At 49.2% G+C, this 24,935-nt stretch overlaps 1 protein-coding gene across 44 annotated transcripts in view; it reads left to right on the top strand.

The window, feature by feature from the left end:
* FHAD1 (forkhead associated phosphopeptide binding domain 1) overlaps window positions 1-24,935 on the top strand; it is a 164,137-nt gene that overhangs the window by 90,417 nt on the left and 48,785 nt on the right. For 40 of the 44 annotated variants that reach the window (XR_010148060.1, XR_010148065.1, XR_010148058.1 and 37 more), the window contains 8 exons: window positions 1,052-1,135; window positions 2,258-2,410; window positions 3,327-3,522; window positions 13,412-13,482; window positions 15,679-15,831; window positions 19,038-19,145; window positions 19,371-19,478; window positions 23,001-23,108. Coding sequence is in view for 36 of the 44 variants with exons in the window: in XM_054662864.2 (XP_054518839.1) it covers window positions 1,052-1,135; window positions 2,258-2,410; window positions 3,327-3,522; window positions 13,412-13,482; window positions 15,679-15,831; window positions 19,038-19,145; window positions 19,371-19,478; window positions 23,001-23,108 (981 nt within the window). In the remaining 8 variants the exon portion in view is untranslated. The remainder of the gene's footprint in view (window positions 1-1,051; window positions 1,136-2,257; window positions 2,411-3,326; window positions 3,523-13,411; window positions 13,483-15,678; window positions 15,832-19,037; window positions 19,146-19,370; window positions 19,479-23,000; window positions 23,109-24,935) is intronic. The other 4 variants (XM_054662865.2, XM_063785850.1, XM_016954536.4 and 1 more) reach the window with 1 other exon arrangement.

Genomic DNA, 24,935 nt, shown 5'->3' with positions numbered 1-24,935 from the left:
AGTCAATTCTTTGGGTGAGCTGGGACCCTCCGCTTGGCCATGAAACCAGAGGATGGCTTTGAGAACCTCATGTCACCTGGTCTTCTCCTGGCAGGGTCTCTGCAGAGATGTCCGTTAAGACGTTTCCCATTAGAACTCCCCTGTGCAGTAAATACCTGTGTCTTGGGCCCCAGGTTGAGGCAGTAGCCCTTTTGGTCCCTTCAAGGCTCTGCTTTGGAGCCTTTAATAACCACGTTTTGCCAGTGAACCGGAGACTCACGCCAGGGGCTGCCATGTTGGTAAATTCTCAGAGAAAGTCGGGCTCCTTTTTACCTCTAACTACTAATGGAATCAGGACACCTTGGACTTGTCATTCTGTAAGTCCGGACTTAATGTAACTGCTATTTCATCAGCCTTAACCTGAAAACACTAGCACCCAGGAGGGGCTCAGTGAAAGCTGCTAGAAGTAGAGGCCCTTGGCTTAAGGTGATGTTTCTGTGTACAGGCATCCAGCAAAGGTTAGTTGGGTGTCTGAGTGTCTCCTCTACACCAGGCACTGTAGTAGGCTCCAGGGATACTGAGATGAACAGAGTGGGCATAGTCTTCAGGACTCTTATGGGCTCAGGCATGAAATGGAGAAAGGGAGAACACCCTCCTCTCCCCGGGCTTCCTTGCTGACTACACAATTTACTTGGACTGACAGCCTCAATATTTATTTCACAGTCTGGTGCCAACTTAGCAATTACGGAAGAGCGCTCCCGGCCCCAGACTTCCCATTGGATAATTGGCAGCAAGAGGCTCTTCTGAGGGTTTGAGACATGTGTGTGCACTGACCACAGGCATCGTTCGGGTTAGGCAGGCGTGCCTAAAAAGTAATTAAAGCCTGCTGTTCTCTTTTCTTCTGTGGGTCCCGCCACTCCCCGTGAGCGGTGAAGATTCTGATAACGCGGAATGGTCATTCAGGCGTGCAAACCCTGCTAAGTGGTGTTTCCCGCACCCTGCCATGGAAACGCTGCCCCCGCTTGCCGGCCCCTGCTGACCCCCTGACACTGTTGCCCCCTCTCTGCTGCAGCTGGAGCACTTCAGAAGTCAAGTCATCAAGGCCACCTATGGACGGGTGAAGCCGTTCCGGGACAAGCCCGTCACCGACCAACAGGTTAGTCTGCCATCCCTGTCACGTGGCTCCTTCACTTTCCTCTTCTTCTTCTTCGTGGATCTGGATTCCAGACCCTGGGAGCATATGTTTCTGTTTTTGTTGGTGGCATATTTTTCACACTGTTGCTACACCATAAAGATTTGTTTTGATTTTATGGGATTTCCTGGCTTTTAAAGTAAAAGCCAGTTAAAACTCCCTTGAAATGTGTCTGTGAAAATCAAATTAAACCATTCGGGCTTACTTCTGGTCTCCAGACATGCATGTTTCGCCTCCATTAGCACTGGGAGAAAGGGAGCCGCCTCCCCACAGCCAGTGTGTTCTGGCGCGTTCCTTCAGAGGAGAAAAGTTGACAGTGGCAGTGAGGGTGGATGTCTGGCTGTAATGATTGCCTTGCTGTTCTTCCACTACACTTTCTAGCCCCCTGTGTCAAAGCACAGATGGGAAAATGTGCCGTGGGCTGCTCTCAGCGGGTGTGGGAGAACCTGACCTGCTGCTTATGAGCCCATAATATCAGGCTCAGTGTTCTGAATCCCTATACAACACAGAAGAATCTGGAACAAACTCAGGGCCACAAGACAGGCCTTTGGATCGTAAAAATAATCTCTGATCGGCAAGGAGTGGTGGGTCATGCCTGTAATTCCAGCACTTTGAGAGGCCGAGGCGGGTGGATCACCTCAGGTCGGGAGTTCGAAACCAGCCTGACCAACATGGTAAAACCCCATCTCTATTAAAAATACAAAATTAGCCGGGCATGGTGGCGCGTGCCTGTAATCTCAGCTACTTCAGAGGCTGAGGCAGGAGAATCGCTTGAACCCAGGAGGCGGAGGTTGCGGTGAGCCGAGATCAAACCATTGCACTCCAGCCTGGGCAACAAGAGTGAAACTCCGTCGCAAAAAAAAAAAAAGAAAAGAGAATCTCTGATTCTGGGACTCATTCCCTGGTGACAGGACCAACGTCCCCCTTGACAGCCATCACCAAGACATATCAGGACCTCTGTCCTCCCATGCTTAGACAGGGACTTAAGTTGCATCTCTCCCCTCTCCCATTCCCCTTCCCTCAGGGCCCCCCGCCCCTGTATGTTACATCTTTTTTTTTTTTTTTCCTTTTTCTTTTTCTCACCAGTTAATAGAGAAAATTACCCAGGTCACTGAGGACAACATCAATTTTCAGCAGAAAAAGTGGACCCTCCAGAAAGAGACCCAGCTGAGCAACTCCAAGCAGGAGGAGACCACCGAGAACATCGAGAAGCTGAGGACGTCGCTGGACAGCTGCCAGGTGGCCCCTCCTTACGCTTTCCACAAATGGTCTCTTTGTCTAATTTTTGTGCGGCTTATTTGGGAAATTGCCCAGCTTTTTTGGAGCAAGTTGGGCAGAAATGCTTGGCTTTTCTATCCACTTTTTCCTCTTGTTGGAGAAACTTGTTGGAGAAGAAAAAACAAAGGGCCTCAAAAAATGCCTCCCGGGAGAACTTGGCGTGTCCAGAAAAGATGCCTGAGCATCTTCAATTACTGACTTTGAGCGGCCCGCATCCCCAGCCAAAAAGAAATTGTTTTCATAGCCCCTATGTTATTTCCAGAGAAACCAAAGAAACATTCCTGCTTTTTATTTGCATTTTCTTTTTTTGGCCCAGCCACAAAAGGCGGTTTCCACACCGTTGCCTTTGACTCTGGAGGAGCAGGGACGGGAGGACTTGGCCACAGCCCTGCGGCCCCCACCCTGGGACATGGCTTATCAGAGCAGGCGGTGGCTTCTGCTTTCTCTGGAAATCAGCAGCTCCTGTTTGGGGAGTTTGTGCAAATGCTGGCTTGTCAGCACTCTTTCAAATCAGGAAACCACGCTTTCCGACCAGCTTGTGTGTTGATCTTGGCAGGAATTCTGACGAATGGAAAAAAGAAGTAGCCACATTTGCTTCTCATTGCAGCCAAACTGTCGATGGTACTTTGGCTCTGGGGTTTCATAGACCTAAAAGGGGGTTCGCTTTGACCATCAAAAGTCCAAATTAGAGTATTAAAAAAAAACCTGTCAAAACATAAAAATTTTTAAAAAGAAAAAAACTGAGTCCTCCCAAGGCGGCCAATACGTGGCGCTGCCTGCTTCGTGGCAGAGTCGAGAACGCTGTTCCTCGAAGGTCACGTCAGGGGCTATTTCTGGCCACAGGGCCTGGGCTCCTCATGATCTCACCTCTTTGCAGGCTTGCATGAAAATATCCTGTTGCAGCCATGACCTGAAGAAGGAGGTCGACCTTCTTCAGCACCTCCAGGTGAGCCCACCTGTCTCGGGGCTCCAGAAGGTGGTGCTGGATGTCCTGAGGCACGCGCTGTCCTGGCTGGAGGAGGTGGAGCAGCTCCTCCGGGACCTCGGGATCCTGCCCTCCAGCCCCAACAAAGGTTACTGGGACTTTTTTTCTCACATGGTTGCATGACTCTAAAATGTCGCGTTGAATCTCAGCATGATGGGACATCTGTTGAGGAAGTCTTCCTGGGTATCTGGCCAAGTCTATTCCCTTCTCTAGAACCCCCTGCTTCTCTGCTTGAGGCGTAATTTTCCATTAAAAAAAAAAAACACACACATACAAGTGAGACACGATAACTGAAGAAAAATGAAACAAAACAGAGGCAAAAGGAAAATTAAATCGAGATTATGCAAAGTCTAATTACGCTGTTTAACTTCCAAGGCATTTTCCCATGGAAATAACCGCGTGATTCCAGGCAAGTCACTTACCCTGTCTATGCCTCAGTTTCCCTATCTGTAAAATGAGGCTAATAGGGAGTACCCACCCTTTAGGGCTGTTGTGATCATTAAAATGCATGAATATATGGAAAGTACTTGGAATAGTACCTGGCACACAATAGGAATTACTGAATGTTTATTGACTTTTAATTTGACAAAAAAATAGTGTCACGTTACCCTCAATTTTCTTTGGTTTATTCCTAATGGTACGTCATCCATGTCAGTAGACACAGACCTACATCATCGCTGTTACTGACGACGGTTACTGATTCCATTGTGTAGGATGTGCCATTGTTTTACACAATCCCCTATCATGGGCACTTAGGTGATTTCCAGTTTTTCACACTCATAAATCATGCTGGGATGAACATTGTTGCACACATACCTGCTCACATTATCTTTATTCTCCTAGAGGTGGAGAGGTATGAATCACTTTCTTTCAACAAAGATTGATTGCATGCATGCTTACCAGACGCCACATGTTGTGCAGGGCAGAGACGTAACGGGGTCAGGAACAGGTAGAATCAGGTCATGGGTATATGGTTCACTGTAAAATTCTTCCAATATGTCCATACATTTGAAATTTTTTATAATAAAATACTGGGGGAAAAAACAGGCCCTCCAAGAGCTTATGGTCTCAGGGGGAAGGATGAGGTGGGCATTAATGGGAAAATCACTCGAACAAACATGAAAGTTGAGTGGTGACAATTGCTATGAAGTGCAGGGGTCGATCTGGTCAGGGAGAGCAGGGCATCTGCAGGATGCATCGGAGTTGTTGCCAAAGAAAGGGGAGAGAGCATTCTGAGTACAGGAGCAGCGTGGTGGCAGGGGAGCATGGAGAGCACAAGGGGCTAACAGAAATGGGAGCTTCCCAGGGCCATGCATGTGGGGTCTCGCAGGGCCCTGATAAGAAGCTTTATTCTAAGGGCAGAGAGAAGCCTGTGAAAGGCCTTAAGTAAGGAGCTGGACAGCCTTGCATTCTGAGACAATCATCTTGGTGGCAAGTGGACAACGTCCTGGAGGGTGGGCAGCATGGTGCCCCAGGAGCCACTTGGCAGGCTGCCGTAAGAGATGACAAGGCTGCCCTAGGGCAGGGTGGGGATGGAGAAAGAAGATTCAGGGGCGAATAAGAGGTAAATCAACAGGCCTCAGTGGTAGGACTGGATGGTTGGAAGGAAAGTGACAGAGAGTCAACAAGACCTCTAGGTTTCTGGTGTGTGTAAAAGATGGATGTGATTTCTTTGCTAAAACTCAGAGCAAGGAATGCAGGATGAGGCCCAGGTTTGAGGGGGAAGAGGAGTGTGAGGTGCCTGTGAGACATCTAAGATGAGATGCCCAAGAGACAGCTGTTTCCCCAGGTGTCTTGTCTGGGGATAGGTAATAATGATGTATCCTCAGCACCCAGAGAGCATGTGCCACACAGCGGGGGCCTAATACATATCTGTGGGTTGGAGGGATGGATGGAAGGAAGTGCAGATGGAAGGATGGACGGACGGATGGAAGAAAGGATGGATGGAAGCATTGGTGGGTGGGTGGATGGATGGATGGACGGACGGGTGGAAGAAAGAATGGATGGAAGGGTGAGTGGGTGGGTGGATGGATGGATGGATGGATGGATGGATGGATGGATGAAAGGATGGATGGAAGTGTGGGTGGGTGGGTGGATGGATGGGAGGAAGGGTGGGTGGATAGAAGGGTGGGTGGGTCTGTGGGTGGATGAATGGATGGATAGAAGACAGGAAGGCAGGAAGGAAGGCAGGAGGGAAGGCAGGAAGGAAGGCAGGAGGGAAGGCAGGAAGGAAGGCAGGAGGGAAGGCAGGAAGGCAGGCAGGAGGGAAGGCAGGAAGGCAGGCAAGCAGGCAAGCAGGCAGGAAGGAAGGAAGATTAAAGCCATAGATATGAATGGTATCAGTTAGGAAGATTATTTATTCTTCAGTCTTGAAGAACAGCCAGAGAACTTTGCTCCATGTTTTGGCTGATGTCATGTAAGCTCATGACCTACATGAAAGTAATGAGAGAGAAGGGAAAGAGCACAGGGCCGCACCTTAAGGAACTCCAACATTTTGAAGCTTGTTGCTACTCCTTCTTGCCAAATCACCCTCCAGAGAGCCTGCATCAATTTTATATTCTTTCCACAATGAATAAGAATAGAGAAGTGATTTTCAACCCTGGCACTTCAACATCTGCAGCAGGATGCTTCCAAAGTATCCAGAAGGTGGGGTAACATTCTTAAAAAGCAAAAGCAAAACCAACATTAATTTTTATGTAGGAACCTTCCCCTCATCATATAGCAGAGAGCGTTACTGTTCTTGCAATCAAGGCAGAGTCGTGAGCTTACTTGAAATAAGGTAAAACATGGAGCAGAGTTCTCGTTGTTCTTCAAGACTGGAACTAAAACAAAGACCATGATCTCCATCCTGGCAATAATAGAGCCAAGCTACGTGTGCACTGTCCCCTTCCCACTCCCAAGACCATTTTAGTCATCTAGACTAAGTCTATAAATCTAGTCATATATTATTGTTAAGAAATGTGGGTTGTTGCCAGGTGTAGTGGCTCATGCCTGTGATCCCATCAACATAAGAGGCTGAGGCAGGAGGATCATTTAAGGCTTGAAGTTCAAGACCAACCTGGGCAACATCGTGAAACCCCTCATCTCCAAAAAATTTAAAAAATAATAATAAATTAGCCAGGCATGGTGGCACAGGCCTGTAGTCCCAGCTACTCATGAGGCTGAGCCAGGAGGATCCCTTGAGGCTAAGATTTCGAGGCTGCAGTGAGCTATGATTACTCCACTGCACTGCAGCCTGTGTAATAGTGAGACCTTGTCTAAAAATAAATAAACACGGATTGTAAAGTTAAGCTTTCAGGCCAGTAATTCCAGCAGGGCTAAGAAAGACTGATTTTAGGCAAGCATTCCTCAGACCAGCCATTTTCTTCTCCTGACTTCATGGAGTCGTGAGATTTGAACAACATTAAGCAGGTTTCTGCAGAATCCCTCCCTTGTTAACACGCACCCTGGGTCAACAAGAAGGGGATAAAGAAAACAGTATTTCCAAACTACTGGTCTCCTTTCTTGATGCCCTTGCCCTGCCCCCAACTAACCTCTTGGAATAATGTTCCATGGAACAGTCATTGGGGAAACGGTGGTCTGCTGGCTACATATTCTGTGATTACAACTAGTTGGTTCTAAGAACTCAAGAAAAAAAGAATAGAGAATAACAGAAAGGTCAGTAAGCAGGGCCCATCTTTTGTCCACTCAGCAGAAGAGGAAGTTGATGGTAAAAGGCATTTTCTCTTCTAATACAAGCAATATTACGTCAAGCGCCCAAAAGACTGAAAGAAAAGGGTAAGCTAGCGTATGCCCCATATTCTCTACTCTTGTACCTAATTCCTAGCCCAGAGCTAGTCCAGAAGGAGGAGCGGGAAGAGGAAGATGAGGAGGAAGGATGGGGAGGAGGAGGGAAGAGGAGGAAGGAGGAGGGTGATGATGATGGTGATGATGGTGATTATGGTGACGATGATAGTCATTCATCACTGAGGACTTATATTCTAGATACGGTTCTCAGCATTTTATACACATGATCTCATTTCATCCTCACAATAATTCTGTGAGTTAATAATTTGCCCATTTTCCTCATTTTAGAAATGAGGAAACTGGCTCAAAGCTGGTTTTCTGATTACTCCACCAGGATAAGGTGATTTGAGGCACTTCATGTTACAGAGGCTGACAGGGAGTCCCCAGTCTATTCATCGCCATCCCGCACACTCCCAGGAGCTGCCTGCGTTTCTAGCTCCTAAGAGAAGGGTAGAAAGCATGGGTTGTTTAGCTCCTCCTGGGGATTTAGCACTGTGTTCGGTGTTTCACATGCATTGTGTACTTTTATCCTCCCACCTACCCAGTGAGGCAGGTATGATTACCATCTTTATTTATCTTTTTTTTTTTTTTTGAGTAAAAGTCTTGCGTTGTTGCCCAGACTGGAGGGCAGTGGCATGATTTCAGCTCATTGCAACCTCCATCTCCCAGGCTCAAGCGATCCTTCCACCTCAGCCTCCCAAGTAGCTGGGACTACAGGCGTGTGCCACCACGCCACCTAATTTTTGTGTTTTTTGTAGAGACGCGGTTTCGTCATGTTGCCCAAACTGGTCTCAAATTCCTGGGCTCAATCAACCCACTCAACTCCCAAAGTGCTGGTATTACCAGCGTGAGCCACTGCGCCAGCCTTCACTTTAAAAGTAAAGAAACTGAGACACAGTAACGTTAAAAAGTTGCCCGGAGTCACACAGCTGGTACATTAGGGTTAAGACTCAAACTGAGGTCTTTGTGACCCTAACACCTGTGTCTTCCCTATGACCCCCCTGCCCCTTCACCCCCACCCCCTGCACACATACACACTTCCTCTGACAATGCAGCAATGTACCAGGCACATGCCCAGTCCCTAGAGAATGGGTGCTGTCATCGGCTTAGGCAGTGACAGAGCTAAGAGTTGTCTTTCCCTAAGGTAAACCGCATCTGATTCCTACCCTGAGCCATAACCACAGAAAGCCCCATTTGTATCACAGTGATGTTCCAAGCTGGGACTCTGGGTACCCACTGCCAAGGCTTGAATTTCAGCTGTGCACCTACTAGCTGTGTGGGCAGTTACGTGACGTGGCTGTGCCTCCATTTACTTGCTCGTGAAATGGCCATCCAGTCTCCTAGCAGCATATGAGGACTGAGTGATGGGATACATGCGTGGCAGTGCTGGTCACAGTTAGCTCGTAATCGGTGGGGGCTGCTGTCATCGTCAGCCTCAAATACTTGTTGACTTCATCTGACCTAAACATGGGTAGCCACCAGGCAGGTAGGCATGTGGACCGCATAGCCTGGTTTACTTGCACACAGGTGACATCCTCTGGAGCCTCTGCCCTGTCTCCATTTAGCAGCAAATGGGGTTTCTTTAGCCCTAAGCCCTCAGTTGGGTTGAAGCCAAGAGCCCTTTCTAGAGGCCTCCTCCTTAGAATCTGACAGTGGGCCTCAGGTCCCGGCTGCCAAGTGGCCAAGCTGCAACTCAGTCCACGCCCCTCCAACCTCAAACTCCCTGCTCTTGACCACCAGGCTACCTGCCTTTTAGAACATCCTCCTAAGAGATAAAACACGCGTCACAAACTAGGATGGAAATCCTGAAACGAATCCCCCAGGGGAATCCAGGCGGGGTAAACGTCAGGGAAATGACTTGTGGTGTTGTTGGGAGATGTCACGTGCAGCCCACAAGGTGAGGCCTGCTGGGGTCCAGTGTGTTCGGAAGGGTGGAGGATTTGCTGTGTGGTTCAGCTGGGAGGATAAGAATGTTTAGGCGGCACCTTGAAAGTCAGCTGAATACTCCTCCTGCCTGGTTTCTCAGGGTTCCTCTGATAAGGGAAGGAAAGGATTTTTTACATTTTTCTCTGCAAGCTCCGTCGTTTGTGTCTATTTCTGCAAGACTTTGTTACAAATAAAAGACTTTTCTTGCATGCATGGCAAATCACTCAACTATCCAAGATACACTGTGTCTTTAACTGAAAAGAAAGCAAGTTGCAATACAATATGCTTGGTGTGCTTTTATTTTTTTTTAAATGTCAGTATCTGAGCAAAAGAACAACCTTGAGAAAAAGACATCAAACTGTTAGGAGTATTATCCCAGCAGGGTGGGATTGCACTGGACCTTGACTTCCATTCAGTTGTTCAACAACTGTTCATTGAGGGCCCCTGTGTGCCAGCCACTGTGCAGAACATGAAGACGCAGTGGCAAACACTTCCCACATTATGAATTTCTGTAACATTTGGGTTTTTATAACCAACATTTATAACTTTTGTAAACAGAAGTATAAGAAAGACTTGTTCCTTCCCCCAAAGAGCAAAATCCCCATTATGATTACAGTTAGTCATCTAATCTAGAAATAGAAATGTGATCAAATACTGGCCTCCCCTTCAGCATCCTCAGCTACCTCTCCCCTTAGTCCTCCTCAGATCCCAACCATGATTTCATCCTTCCCCTTTGATTCCTGGGTCACACGTTGCAGCCTCCACAAATCCCTGTATTCACCAGGTCCAGTGGGCCAAGCCAATGTCAGCCCGGCCATCTCACCTCCTCCGCCATCTTGGTAACCTTGCAATGCACCTCTCCAACGCACCAACCCAACCCTGTACTCTCAAGCCTCCAAACCCTTTGAAAAGAGATTGACAGATCTAGGTCTGAATTCTGATTCTAACACTTACCAGCTCTGTAGCTTAACCTTGGGGAGCTTCTGTCGTTTCACCTATAAATATGAACATACTTCCTTACCGGGTTGTTTATAATGATTAGAAAAATGTATCAAACTCTTGGCATAGCACTGGCACGCACCAGGTCTGCTATTATTATAATATTGCTGTTCTCACGCTTCTGTGCTGGAAATCCTCCGAATGGTGCATTGCCCCACACAAGAACATGTTCTCCTCACTTCCTTTTTCTCTTTTGGCCCACCTTTTATTCCTTCCCTCCATTATCCCCACTAGGTCTTCCTCCTACATGCAGCACGTACCCTGCCCTGTCTCCCCTTTCCTCTCCTTCCCAGGGACCTTGTGCACAAATTCTTCTTTCTTTGGCGTCAGCGGCCTTTCTTTTCCTCTTCGTTCCTTCCCTTTGCCATCAAAGGGGCACTTCAAGATGGCTGTACCATCCTGAAAAAATCATTCTTCTCTGGAATCCATCGCTTCTTTCGCTCCTTTTCAATTGCTCTTACTCCTGTCTTCACCTGTGATCTTTAAGAAGCGTGTTGCACCCTCGGTCTTCATTGCCAGCTTCTTGGCCTTTCTGCCAAGTAACTGACACGGGCCCCCTGCAGCACTGACTAGGCCACCACCCTCTCGGGGACTGTGTCTCTGACCTGCCCAACACTCTTCATTCTCTTTTTTGAAACCCTTTTGGCGCTCTGCTTCCCTCCTGATCTTTTCCATTCATTCCCAGCAGCCCCCTTCACCAACTCCTATCCCTAACGAGGGTGTTTTCTCCTGTGCAGTCAGCCCTTGGTCCACCCCATCTCCTTTCTCATGAAGAAACTCTGCACTTCCGGGCTTCCCCAGCCACTCCTATGTGTTATCCACACGGACGCCTCTGCAGGAGGGGCTGCCGGGAAAGTGGTGCAGGGAGTCCAGCCAAGGCAGTAGGTGGGGTCCCTGGCCAGGGGCCATGGCCACCAGGAGGAAGGGGGCCTCTTTCTTCATTCACACAAGGACCCTGGATGGGCTGGGCTGGGCCGGCATTACCAATTGGCATGTCCGGCTCTCTGCTGACCCTCCCTCCCCAGAGTCCTGCCAGTGCCTCAAATTCAGCATGTCTGAAACAGCCTGGGGGCTCCTTCTCTCTCCCTGCCACACCCCACCGCAACCCCAACCTGTCTCTCTCCCGTCTGATGACGAGGCCACCATTCTACCCCTTTAAAAGGCTTTCCCTTTCTTCCTTCTCATCCTCACTTCTCCCACCCTCAGTTCGAGGATCAGCACTGAATACCTGGGCGTCTCTCGGGCCCTTAGCGGAGCTCCCTGCCTCTCACTCAGAGGAGGGGAGCTTATCACAGGCAACATCCAGGATCCTCTGGCGACATTTTTGGTTGTCAAAACTGGGGTGGGGTGAGTAGGGGTGCCCCTGGCATCCAGTGGGTAGAGACCAGGAATGCTACTAACCATCCCACAATGCCTAAGACAGCCCCAACAGCAAAGAGACTTGACAATATCAGCAGTGCAATACCAGCAATACGGCCCGACATAGCAGCAGTGCTCCAGCAAAGAAACCCTGCCAGCTCCAGCCTCTCGAATGCAGCCCAGTTATTTTTCTTTAAAAAAAAACAACGCTCTTCATCAGGCCACTTCACTCTTCTGTCAGCCGCTGGAATAGGAGTGACTCAGACCTTGAGTCACACCAATTAGTCTTGGCTCAACCACTGGCCTGCTGTGTGGCGTTGGGCAGGCCTGCGTCTCAGAACGCCACTGCCTCATCTATAAATTGGGGACCCACTGGGCACATTTCAGTCATGTTTAAATCAAGTTTCCTCTCTCAAGCCGACGGTTTCAGGAGTGTCACGGCTTGACCTCACCCTTCCATGCCTCCTCCACTGTCTGCTCCTCCCTCTCCCATCATCTACTCCAGCCCAAGTAAGCTCAGCACTTCCCGGGAGGAGCACTGCCTTTTCCTAATCCCACCCCCACCACCCCCACATCCCGGTATGAAACTGTGGCTTCCTGTGACTATTGTAACAAATGACCACAAGAGACTGGCTTAAAACAACACATTATTCTCTTAGCATTCAGGATTAATTCAGTTTCACTGGGCTAAAGTTCCCTCCGGAGGCTCTAGAGCAGCATCCGTTTCCTGGCCTTCTTCAGCCTCTAGAGCTTCATTCCTTGCATTCCTTGGCTCACGGCCCCTTCCTCCATCTTCAAAGCCAGCGATGTGGCATCTTCCAGTCTCTGCTTCCATCACATCACCGTCCCCTCTGTCTGTGGTCAAGCCTCCGTCTGTCTCCTTATAAGAAGCCATGTGATGACATTGGGTCCACCCAGATAATCCAGGATAACACCCCATCTCGAAATCCTTAACTTAATCGTATTTGCCAAGCTCTTTTTGCCCTGTACGGTTACACCCACAGGTTCCAGGGATTCGGACCTGGAATCGCAGGGGGTCATCATTCAGCCCCGCGCACCCCTGTTCTGAAGCGCCCTCCCCCGGCTCTCTGAATTCTGCCCACCCAACAGCATCCACACCCAGTAGTTCTTCAACCAAGTGGTCTTACTCGCTCACTCCAGGTGAATGATCTCCCCCTCCTCTGACACCCTCACCCTCCCCTCTCCTTCAGCAGTCACTCACATGCCACCTGGGGTCACTGCATGTTTCCAGCAGGCATTTACACCTTGTCTTTCGGACTGAACTGTAAGCCCCTGGAGGTCTTGGCTTTAGACCATCCCCCACACTCAGCACCATGCTTCGCACACAGTAGACAGTAGATAGGTGTTCTGTTGATGGGTTGTTTTCCACCTCCAAAAAGAAAGTTGGATGTGAGCTCAACCAAGGCTTATCGACTACTTTATTTTTATTTTTATTTTTTTGAGACTGAGTCTCGCTCTGTCACCTGAGCGGGAATGCAGTGGCACAGTCTGGGCTCACCGCAACCTCTGCCTTCCAGTTTCAAGCAATTCTCATGCCTCAGCCTCCCAAGTAGCTGGAATTACAAACATGCACCACCACACCCAGCTAGTTTTTGTATTTTTAGTGGAGATGGGGTTTTATCACGCTGGCCAGCCAGGCTAGTCTCGAGCTCCTGACCTCAGGTGATCTGCCCATCTCAGCCTCCCAAAGTGCTGGGGTTACAGGTGTGAACCTCCATGCCCAGCCTAAGCCACCGTGCCCAGCTGCTTATCAACTACTTTAAAACCACAGGTTGGATGGCAGCTCACGTTGTTTTGATGGGATGGCAACGTTGCTTTCATCCACCTGTCTGCAAGCTTTGGAGTTAAATTGATACTTACACTCTTCCTGCTTCTCTTTTTTTAAGGATTCTCTTTGTATCTGATATATCTTCTGGAACATTATAAAAAACTTATGAGCCAGGCCCAGGAACTTCAGGTAATTCTTTTAATTTCTTTTTTTCCAAAGTTCATTTCGGCCCCTGGTTGGCATTGATATAGCACTGTGCATTTGAAACCTGTTTTCTCTTTATCAGCTAGTCCAGTCCACACCCTCCAATAGGTGAAATGATTTCTTCATTTGCACACAAAGAGGTACAGAAAAGGTTGGCTAAGATCTCCCAGGAGGGTAAGGACAATGACAGGGTGCTGCCCTCTGTCTGGCCTCCTGGGCCAACCACACTGTTTGTTTTCCTCTGTCAAAGGCCCAGAAGACTTAATGCCATCAGATTTTTTTTTTTCGAGTCTCGCTCTGTTGCCCAGACTGGAGTACAGTGGCGCAATCTCGGCTCATTGCAACCTCTGCCTTCCGGGTTCAAGTGATTCTCCTGCTTCAGCTTTCTGAGTAGCTGGGATTACAGGCGCCTGCCACCATGTGTTGCTAATTTTTGTATTTTTAGTAGAGACAGGGTTTCATTATGTTGGCCAGGCTGGTCTTGAACTCCTGACCTCAAGTGATCCACCCACCTCAGCTTCCCAAAGTGCTGGGATTACAGGCGTGAGCCACTGCACCAGCCTTAATGCCATCAGATTTTGAAAACTGTGTTTACTAAATCCAGTGGACAAAGTACAGCTATCTATAGCACAGGCAGCAGAATTACTAAAAGAAAAGAAATATTCTAGAGGCAAATGAGCTTTACGGGTTATATCATTCTGATAGCTATTGCCATAATAGTATTATATAATAAACAACCACAAAACTTCAGCGGCATTCAGCAATTGCTATTTACTCCTCACGTGTCTGGGGTCAGTGGCAAGGCGGCTCTGCTGACCTTGGATGGGCCCACCCACTTGTCTGGGTGTTAGCTGGCCTTTGGTTGATCTAGACTGGCCTCAGCTGGAGTGACTCAGCTCCCTGTGTCTCTCATCCCCCAGCAAGCAAGCCTAGGCTGTTCTCATGGAGACTACGAGGTATAAGAGAAAGTGGCCCAATCACGTAGTGTTTTTCAACCTTCTGCTTGTGTTATGTCTGCTAAGATCCCATTGGCCAGAACAAGTCACATGGCTGAGTTCAGTGTCTGGAGGCAAAATATGGGCGGGCACTGCAAGTTACATAGCCCTAGACATGGATAGAGTGGGGTAAAGAAGGGACCACCATGCCAATCAGCCACAGAGGCTTGAGTCCAGGGATTGGCAACTTTCTCTGTAAAGGGCCAGATGGTAAATATTTTATGCTTTGCAGACCATATTCATACCTCTTCCACTCTGCTATGGTAAAATGAAAGTAGCCATAGACAATATGTAAGCAATGGGCATGATAAGCATGGCACTGTTCCAATAAAACTTTATTTACGGCGGGCACGGTGGCTCATGCCTGTAATCCCAGCGCTTTGGGAGGCCGAGGCGGGTGGATCGCCTGAGGTCAGGAGTTCGAGACCAGCCTGGCCAACATGGTAAAACCCCGTCTCTACTAAAAATACCAAAATTAGCCAGGTGTGGTGGTGGGCACCTGTAATCTCAGCCACTCAGGAGGCTGAGGCAGGAGAATCACTTGAACCCGGGAGGCAGAGGTTGCAGGGAACCAAGATTGTGCCCCTGCACTCCAGCCTGGGTGACAGAGCAAGACACCATCTCAAAAAAAACAAAACAACAAAACAAAACAAAAACACCACCTTATTTACAAAAGTATGCAGTGGGCCCAATTTGGCCTGTGGGCTGTAGTTTGTCAACCCCTGGTCTAGTCCCTTCTCCTCATTTTTCAGATAAGGACAATTTCAGTGTCACACAGCTAATGGGTGAAGAATCAAGACAAATGTTCAAGCGTCCTGGCTCCTACATGACTGCTTTTTTTCCTCACACCCACCTACCACTTACTGAACACCTACTATGTGCTCAGCACTGTGCTAAAAGCTTTCCATCATTATCTCACTTAATCCTCACAACTCTAAAAGATCAATACTGTTATTAACTTCATTTTCTAAATGAGGAAGCATCTAGAAACAACTAGAGCTGGGATTCTTTCTAGATCCAGAGTCTGAATTCTTAACCACAGCATGCTGTAGTGTTCTGTGATTTTAAGAAACTTTTGGGTAAACCTTTGTCCCCAGAAAGGTAAACAATTGGTAAACAAATGGGGAAAGACTCTTTAGTTAGGCCTGTCCCCCATCAGCATCGGTTTACTTTTCTCGCATTTCAGATCAAGTTCAACAGTTCTCAGGAAACTCAGCAGTCTTTACTGCAAGAAAAGCTGCGGGAGCATCTGGCAGAGAAGGAGAAGCTGAACGAGGAGAGGCTAGAGCAAGAGGAGAAGCTCAAAGCCAAAATCAGGCAACTGACGGAAGAGAAGGCGGTAAGGTGGTCCCTGCCATTTGCTTTACTACTGGAAACTGATGAAATGGCCTTTTCTATGGAAAATTGAGGGCATGTACTTAGACAGAGAAATCTCAGCTACTCTGTTTGGTGCCATGAAACTAAATTAATTAAACAGGGTGAATAATTGGGGAGGATTTAACATGAAGTTTGAATTCTAAAACTCACAGCAAAATCAACTTGAAAAGGCAGCATGATTGAAATTTCAGGAAACGGGGCCTTGTTTGTGTATGTATTGCAGTCGGCTTTATGAGATCTGAGTCATCGCTGCAGGTCCTGGTTTGTAGCTGACAGACTGTTTCTAAATGTGCGCAAGATCAACTTCAGATGACAAATTTCAGTCTTTTGCTTTCTCTTTATACATATCGGGGGAAACAAATGGTCAAAATTGCTACTGACTTTTCTGGAAACCAAGCCAGTTAGAAGATAGCAGCATCTCTAAAACTCGAACGTGCCCATGAATTGTCTGGGGATCTGGTTAAGATGCAGATTCTGTCTCAGCAGGCCTGAGACGCTACATTTTCAACAAGCTCCCAGATGGTACTGACGCTACCAGTCTGCAGATCCACATTTTCTTAGGGCGAAGTCTTAGAGGAAGGTTTTCCCAGAGTTTCCTGATAAGAACCATCAAGATGCTTTGCTAAAAATACAGATCTTGGTCTCCACCCTCCAGACCCATTAAATCAGAACATCTGGAGAGGGCCAGGAAACTGTATTATTTAATGAGCTGATTCTCATCACTGTCCTAGAGTTGGCCCTTTTTTTTCTTAAGATGGGGTCTTGCTCTGTTGCCCAGGCTGGAGTGCAATAGTGTGACCATAGCTCACCGCGGCCTCGAACTCCCAGGCTGCAGTGGTCCTCCCACCTCAGCCTCCCAAGTAGCTGGGACCACAGGCATATGGCACTACACCCAGCTAATTATTATTTTTTTTTGTAGAGATGGGATCTTGCGATGTTGCCCAGGCTGGTCTTGAACTCCTGGGCTCAAGTGACCCTCCCACCTCAGTCTCTCAAGTAGCTGGGACCACAGGCACACACCACCACACCCAGCTAATATTTTTATTTTTTGTAGAAATAGGGTCTCTCTCTATGTTGCCCAGGCTGGTCTCAGACTCCTGGCATCAAGTGATCCTCCCACCTCAGCCTCCAAAAGTTCTGGGATTACAGGCATGAGCCACCATACCTGAGGGTTGGCCCTTTTTGATATTCAGGGACCCCTCCCTTGAATTTCACTGTCTTTATGACTTTTGTCATTTAGGAGATTAAAAATTACTAATGCCTTGCACCTCTCCCCGCCGACTCTCCACATTCTGATCTTAGTGGGGTGAGGGTGTGGCCCCTGCTGTGGGATTTCTAAGCACTCCCGGGTGGTCGCAAAGTGCAGCCACGGTTGCAAGCCACTGTTGTGGGTGGGTGTGGAGCAGCGTGTGCATGCTGCCCCTCCTCACAGCCCCCTCAAAACAGCAGCCCCCCAGATCCACCGGACCCCAACTCTTCCCAGATATCTCCTCTCTTCCCCGGAAGAGTACTGGACCTGCCCCCTTCTCCATCTTTCCCCAGCTCCTTCTCTACCACACACACCTGCCCTCCAGACCGCTCCCTCTTTCATCTCCATCCTCACATGTGTGTCCAGTTACCCCAAGACATCAGTCTCCTCCTCCTTCTTCTCTTTGCCTCTTTCTCTGCTTTTCTGCATTTGCGAAATAAAAGATTAAAAAAGAAGAGCCATCTGACCAAATCATGTGCAATCCGCATAAAGGTAATATTAATGATAGCTATAAATCAAGATGGGCACATTTTGAAGGGCATTTAGATACGGAAAAAGCCAGCACCGTTCCATAGAGAAGAAAATAAAACCAGAAAGTACCTAGAAATCTTCAAAATCTTCACAGAACTCTCCACCGACTTCCTTTTTTCTTCTCTGATTACCTTCTCCTTTTAACATCGGCATTCCAAATGCCTTATTTTCTCTTTTTAATTTTGGATGGACTTTTTCCCTTGTCAGGGTTTGGTATTTCAGCCCCACCATGTTAAACACTGCGTTGGGCGCCTGCCTAGTCTTCCTAGACACCCCTGGCGACACTGGCCTGGCAGAGTGTTTTAAGAGCTGGCGTCAGCCCCTCTTTTAAACCTGAAAACCTCGGTGCACCCCACCCTCCTTGCAGAGGGAGGAAGCAACATCAGGTCCCTGCCAGACAGACTGTGACACTCAAAGGTCGCCCTTCCTCTGATACTCGGATTGATGGACTTGACCCTGGGGACTCCTTGGAAAGTTACCTCTTGGACTTCAGTGCCAAGTGTCCTGACTAAATGAGCCTTCCTTAGACCTTCTGACTCCCATCACCTGCCCTTTCCGAAAATACATGTGTCCAGGGTCTTTAAGTAGCCTCCCTCTCATGAATCTTGACTTGTTTGAGGACTTTGTTTCAAAGGCAAAAAAAATTCTATGTTCCTTTATCAATCTAACATTCTTTTCTTATTGCCAGTTGTTGACAACAATCCCTTGGTTTGTGCACACACCAATGGGTTAGATCAGGGATTGGCCAAATTGTCCCATAAAGAGCCAGATAGTAAATATTTTCAGTTTTGCAGGTCATATGCTCTCTGCTCTTCTGCAAAAGCAGCCGTAGACAATACACAGCAAGCACAGAGTGTTCCAATAAAACTTTATTTACAAAAATAGACCAGATTTGGTCTGTAAGCCATAGTTTGCTAACCTCTGGTTTAGAACACAGGCTTCAGAATCAAATGGGTCAGAGTTAGAATCCCTCCTCTTGTGATTTACTAGTAAACTGGGTGGATTCTTGAATGTAAGCCTGTTTCCTCCTCTGCAAGGTGGGAAGCATGGTTATCACTGTGCCAAGCATTTCGTGTTCATCGTCCCATCCACCCCTCACATCAACCCAACACAGGAAGACTATTACTGTCTCCGTTGTACGGGCAGGGAAACTGAGGCTCTGGTAGCTTCACTTCCCCAGTGCCTTACAGCTGGAAAGGATCAACCTGGGGCTCTACCCTGGGTCTCCTGACTCCAGAGCACATGCTCTGAGCTCCTAGGCTCTGCTGCCCACAGCCTCCTCAGGGGAGTGTGGTGAGGAGTGAAGAGGTAGCACATGCAGTGCCTGGCAGCGTCCAAATTCCTGCCATGGTAACCATGTCTATTAAACAATGGTCATTGGTTTCCAGGCTTTGGAGGAGTACATTACTCAAGAGAGAAACAGAGCGAAAGAGACTTTAGAGGAAGAACGGAAGAGAATGCAAGAACTGGAGAGCCTCCTGGCCCAGCAGAAGAAGGTATGTGGCTCAGGGAGACAGAGTCAGCTCGAGCCCCACTGCAGCTAGGAAGGGTGGATCTGGGGCTCTGGTCTGGGCCCGCCGGCTCTGAGCTCCAGGGCTGTGCTGTCCACAGTCCCCTAGGGAGGTGTAGTCTGGAGGGAAGAGGAAACCTGTGCGGTGCCTGGCAGAGTCCAGTTTCCTGCCATGGTAACCATGTCTATTGAACAATGATCGTTGACTCAGGCTTTGGTGAAAAGCATTACCCAGGAGAAGAACAGAGTGAAGGAAGCATTAGAGGAAGAGCAGACAAGAGTCCAAGAGCTGGAGGAACGCTTGGCCCGCCAGAAGGAGGTACGCTCGGGGAGATAGAGTCGGCTGAGCCCCAGTCGGCTTGAGGGCCATGTGGAAGGAAGTTCAGAGCGGCGATGATGGGGGTTAGAGCGTGGTGGAGCCTTCCTCGTGGAGTTTGCGTTTGGGTGGGCTCAGCTACTTTGGGAAGCGTGGGAGACTCAAGGAGGGAACCCTGGAGTTGTAGCCTTGACAACCAGTTGGGAAAAAATTGTAAACAGTGTAAAACACAGTCAGAGAGAGAGAGCGCTTGGGAGACAAGTAGGAATGGTGACATGGGCGTCTTCTGTGTTCCAAAGCACAGAAACGGGAGAATGACAGAGTCATGGGACCTCAGGGCTGCGTGGACCCTCCACCAGCATCCTAAAAGCCTCCAGCCTTCAGCACCACCACTAAGGAATGTTCTCCACCCCAGGACAGTCCGTCCCAGCATGGATGCCTCAGGCCGACAGAAAGTTTTCCCTTTAGGTTGAGTTGGGTCAGACTCTTACGCCCCGGAAGAGTATCAGGCCTCTGCCCTCCCCTGCGCTCCCACAAGATACATCTACTTCCTCTTCCACACGATGACTCAGATGTGTGAAAACAGAGGCGCCCGCACCCTGCGTCTGCTCCTCCCCGGGCCCAAGCGCTCTTGTTCCTCAGGTCCCTCACAGGACTGGAGCCTGGCCCTGGCTGCCTCCTGTGGCCTGTGCTGCTCTCCAGAAGTCACAGACTGGTAGCTCAGCGACTAAAAAGGGCCTGTGGAAGTTATATTTGGCCCCGGAATATTTTACTTTGAATTCATAAAATCTGTTTAAAAGTTCAGATTTCCAGCCTCTCCCGAAAAGTCAGAAAATCTAGCCCTTGTTTCTACTTAGCAAAAATGGACTAGAAGCCTTACTGGGTAGCAGCAGTTTGCCAGAGTCCTCACCACTCCCTGTTGCATTAAACACAGCCCACATCATTTTTGGTATCTTTCCGGGCTTCATAGGCATTTGAGTTTGTCACCCATCACCCATTTTCTTCCTAAAGGGAGGTGGCCAGAACCACTGTTCTCCAGCCACAGTAGCCTAGGGGAGGACTCTTCCCTCCCGCATTGAAGATATTCTACTTCTGTTAATGCATCCAAACTAGCTTTTGGGAAAGCTCTGTCACATTTGTGGATTCATGTTTAGCTTGTGGTCACCCTCAGATCCCTGATCCTTTTTCACATCTGCTTTCATGAATTCCTCAATCCTGACACAGCACAGAGGAGTGCGGGCTTTGCAGCCAGATGAGACACAAGTTCAAATCCAAGCTGGGCTACTTCCTGGGTGCAGCAGACCTATCGCTGCCTCCCTTCTCGAAGGGGCGGCTGTGGGCTCAGATCTAGTGTATAATGGAGGGCCTGGCCTGCAGAATTATTGCCGAGTAAACGGCAGCTGTTACTACTGTCTCTGCTGCCACTTGTGCCCCTTCTTCTGTTTGGGCATTTGTTTTTCATCAACACTGACTCCTTGAGTAAAATCCTTGCCCACCCACTGCTGCAGGAGAAATAAAAAGACCTCTGGGCAAAGCCTGTGCCATTTGATCTGACCCAGGACAGGGAGACGTTTACATGTCGGTTCTCCCTTGGCGTCGCTGGCACAGGTGTGCCCTGCAGCCCTCTCACAGAGCGTCACTGAGGTTTGCCCCCAAGTGATTTCTCCAGGGGTGGGGATGAGGAGGAGGGTCTCCAAAGAGTCACTTGAGTCAAATGCCCCAAGATGTCAACAGCAAAGGCCTGGGGAAGATCCTTGAATTTAGAGACTTTGAGGCCACGGAGCTCAGGAGAAAAATTCAAGCTTCATTGCAGAGGATCTGTGGTTGGGTCACCCCACGTCTGTTAAAATGTCAGCCTACTTCTGACAGAACTTCTCTGTGGCTTCCTATCGGGGGAACTTGAAAGAGCAGCCCCAGCCACAGGCTCCATTCAACTGCCAGTGGCTATTTGATTTTCTTTTTTTCTGTCTCCCAGGCTGGAGTGCAGCGGCATGATCTTGGCTCACTGCAACCTCTGCCTCCCGGGTTCAAACGATTCTCATGCCTCAGCCTCCCAAGTAGCTGGGACTACAGGTGCACCACCATGCCTGGCTAATTTTTTGTATTTCTAGTACAGACGGGGTTTCACCATGTTGGCCAGGCTGCTCTTGAACTCCTGGCCTCAAGTGATCTGCCTGCCTTGGCCTCCCAAAGTGCTGGGATTACAGGCGTGAGCCACCGCGCCCGGCCTGATTTTCTTTTCATTAGATCTTCCGCCACATCATCAGGGTTTTTAAGGTCAACAGAATCACTAGGTCATAATCTGGGTCTTGAGGTCATGTTCAAAGTTAATCCCCATTATCTGTTGTGAACTTGGAAGCACAGCAACTGAGCATGTAGGGCCTGTGTGTGAGCCAGGCAAGGCCTCTCTTCCCAATAGTACCTGTCCCGGCTGCAGAGAAGCCACCCAGAGGAAGGCCTAGCGAGTGTAGACGCAGAGTCAGACACAGCAGAGCCAACCCTAAGTCCCTAGGAAGTGCCTCAAAGTCTCTTTTACAATTCACAGGAAAATGTCCTACCCTGAAACCCACTTCAAAGGATCCAAATAAACGTGAAATTCTTATGATGTCACTTTTCTTCTGCTTTAAGGCTGGTGTTGGGACAGCAGAGTGTTAGAGTTTTGTCAACTACTTTTCACTGCAAAGTATACAATATCTCAGCCATATTCTGGATTAAACACTTTTTACAGGCTCATCTGGGGCCCTAACCAGTGGTTATAATGGAAACCATGTTCCAAGTTGTAAATGCCTGACAGTGAACCTCGTGTTTGAAAGACAAGCTGTTAGAAAATAGAGGTGGCCCTTCTCATGGTGACTGGAAACAGGCTGGCAGTGTATTTCCTTTGGTGATTTGCATTAAGCTGTTTAGTTGAATAGCTTACCAGCAAGTAACTTCCCAGACAAAACTCCTTGATTAGGGCCACTAAATACTGGCCACACTTTCTTCCCTACATCCTACCAGAACATTGCTTGTCCCTTCTAGAAATTGGTGTATCGTGGCTCATTAGTCCAACATACTGCCCTTCTCTTGAAACTGGATTCTGTTGAAGAGACTTATTTCAATAATGGAAATTCCATTATTAACGAGACTCTTCTTTTGATCAGAGAGGCTGCCTGGCCTCATGATAGGAAGCTGCCCCCACTGCTCCCGGGTGCCCTGTCGAGAGCTCTTTATTCAGGCTCAGTGCTTTCCTCTGTGCAGGCTTCAGATCCTGGCCTCACCACTGACAAAGGGTGTGGCTCTGGGCCCTCTCCGACTTCCTGCTCCTCGGTTTCCTCATCTGTAAAATGGGCCACTCTCAGCACTTCTCTGACAGAGTTGCTGTGAGACTGAAGGGCTGGCCAGGGGCCCAGGTGTATTTAATAGCCGCCCCAACACTTTGGCTGTTATTGTTACTATTATTATTATTATTATTATCATTATCATTACTAGCAATTTCCCCCCTAAATGTGCAGGCCACCAAGAGCACTGGTCGTTGATTTTCAGGTTTTGGAGAGCAGCATAGCCCATGAAAAACGAAAAGCAAAGGAAGCCTTGGAGTCGGAAAAGAGAAAAGTTCAGGATCTGGAGAACCATTTAACCCAACAGAAGGAGGTATGAGCAGCAGCAGGAAAGAATCCTCTGGAAGGAACTACAAAGCCAGATCCCTGGGAGAGTACAGTGGGAAATCAGGCAGATATCAGAGCCATGCCTCCCTTTGAAGTGGCCAAGATCTGCCGTTTACTGGCTGTGTGACCTCCGGCAGATCGCCACCTCCCCATCCCTCAGTTTCCTCATCTGTGAAATGGGAATGCTAACAGTCCCTGCCTCATTGGATTAGATGCTCTCAGGTGTCAAGTACATAGGACTGCACCCTGCATCCTAGAGGGCCCTCGGGAAGATTTTTCTGCTCTCTGGTTCAGCTACCTAGGAAAGAGGGATCCTCCCAGGAGAGAATCCTGGGTTTCAGCCAGGATCAGGGGCTTAGTGAGCATCGTCCTTACAGTAGAGCGGCATGTATGCCACACCTGGCATGGCCAAGGGAGAAAGCACTGCTCCTGGCCCGGCCTCCTGGTGTCATGGACTCCGGAGCAGGCCCTCCCTTGACTGGCTGAGGAGTAAAAGCACAAAGAGCACAGAGAGAGATGGCACAGGTAGGTGCATAGTAAGCACGTATGGTTGTCACATCAGATAAGCCCCAGGGATCAGTGCCTTCTGGAATGGACGAGAAGATGGGCACCCCAGGACAGACTGACACCAGGGAGGAAAGGAGGGGTCAGAGCTGGAGACATCCACATCCACCCACCCCAATGTCACCAACCTAGGGACCTGGCCCACCAGACACACCTGCCCCGAGCAGCATGAAAGGCAGGCCCTCAGGTCAGCCCGGACACCCAGGTCACATCCTGGAAGTAAGAGCTGGGGGGCCAGGAGGAGGTCACTCAGGGACCCACATGGCATCTCCATGAGCTGGGCTTCGGGGACAGAGGTGGCACAGACACACACGTGCCAGCCCCCACAGAACTTCCAGAAACAGAGCTGATGGCTCAGTGAACGGTTCGATTCGGTTTCATTCATCCGCCCGTAAATATTCATTTATCCACCCACCGATTTCAGTTTCATTGATCCACCCACCGTGGACCAGGCCCGGTTCTGGGTGCCACAGACACCGCAGTGAGCAAGACAGACCAGGGCCAGGCTGCCAGAGCTTCCATCCTAGCGCAGGGGAGACAGACGGCCTGCGGAAGCAGGGGCGGCTCCAGGGCCACAAGACCAAAGCTGAGAAGCAGGCTGGAGAGTGCCCGAGGGCAGGACCGCTCAGGAAGTGACATTCCAGTGAGAACTGGAAGGGAAAAGGAGCCTGGGGGGCAGAGAGGACCACTGGATAAAGTGGCACAGGTGTGAAGGTCAGGACCTGAGCTCGCCAGGAGGTAGACGGGGGAGACTGTGTGAGGAATGAAACCAAAGCTGGCCCAAGATGGGAGGCACCAGGGCGCAGTGGAAGGAAATAGGTGGGAGAGGTGGGGAAGGAACCGCAGAGCTTGGTGGGCTAAAGGGTTCATTCTGGGCTCAAATCTCAGCTCTGCCCTAACAGGCTGTGTGACCCTGGGCATGCCCCTTGCCCTCTCCGTGCCCTCATCTGCCATGTGGGTGTGGTGGCAGAACCGCCCTAGAGGTATAACATGAGGAGTCAGTATATTCATGGCTTGGGATACACCTGCCCTGGTGAGGTCAGAGTCCAGGTGGGGTGGGCAGTTGAGTGGGCACAGCAGCGTGGGGGCTGCACAGCCTTAAGTGAAGCCCTTGGCAGTGGGACAATATCAAGCCCATGAGGGAAGTGAGGTCAGAGTCCAGGTAGGCAGAGGGAGCACAGACATGCTAAGGGGTGGGATCCAAACTATGGTCACCACTGCCCCCAGAGCCTCCCTTATACATACAAGC

Source organism: Pan troglodytes, chromosome 1, assembly GCF_028858775.2.
Source record: "Pan troglodytes isolate AG18354 chromosome 1, NHGRI_mPanTro3-v2.0_pri, whole genome shotgun sequence".
Taxonomy (NCBI): Eukaryota; Metazoa; Chordata; class Mammalia; order Primates; family Hominidae; genus Pan; species Pan troglodytes.
The sequence above is the reverse complement of the archived record's forward strand: the minus strand, read 5'-3'. Positions and strand labels throughout refer to the sequence as shown.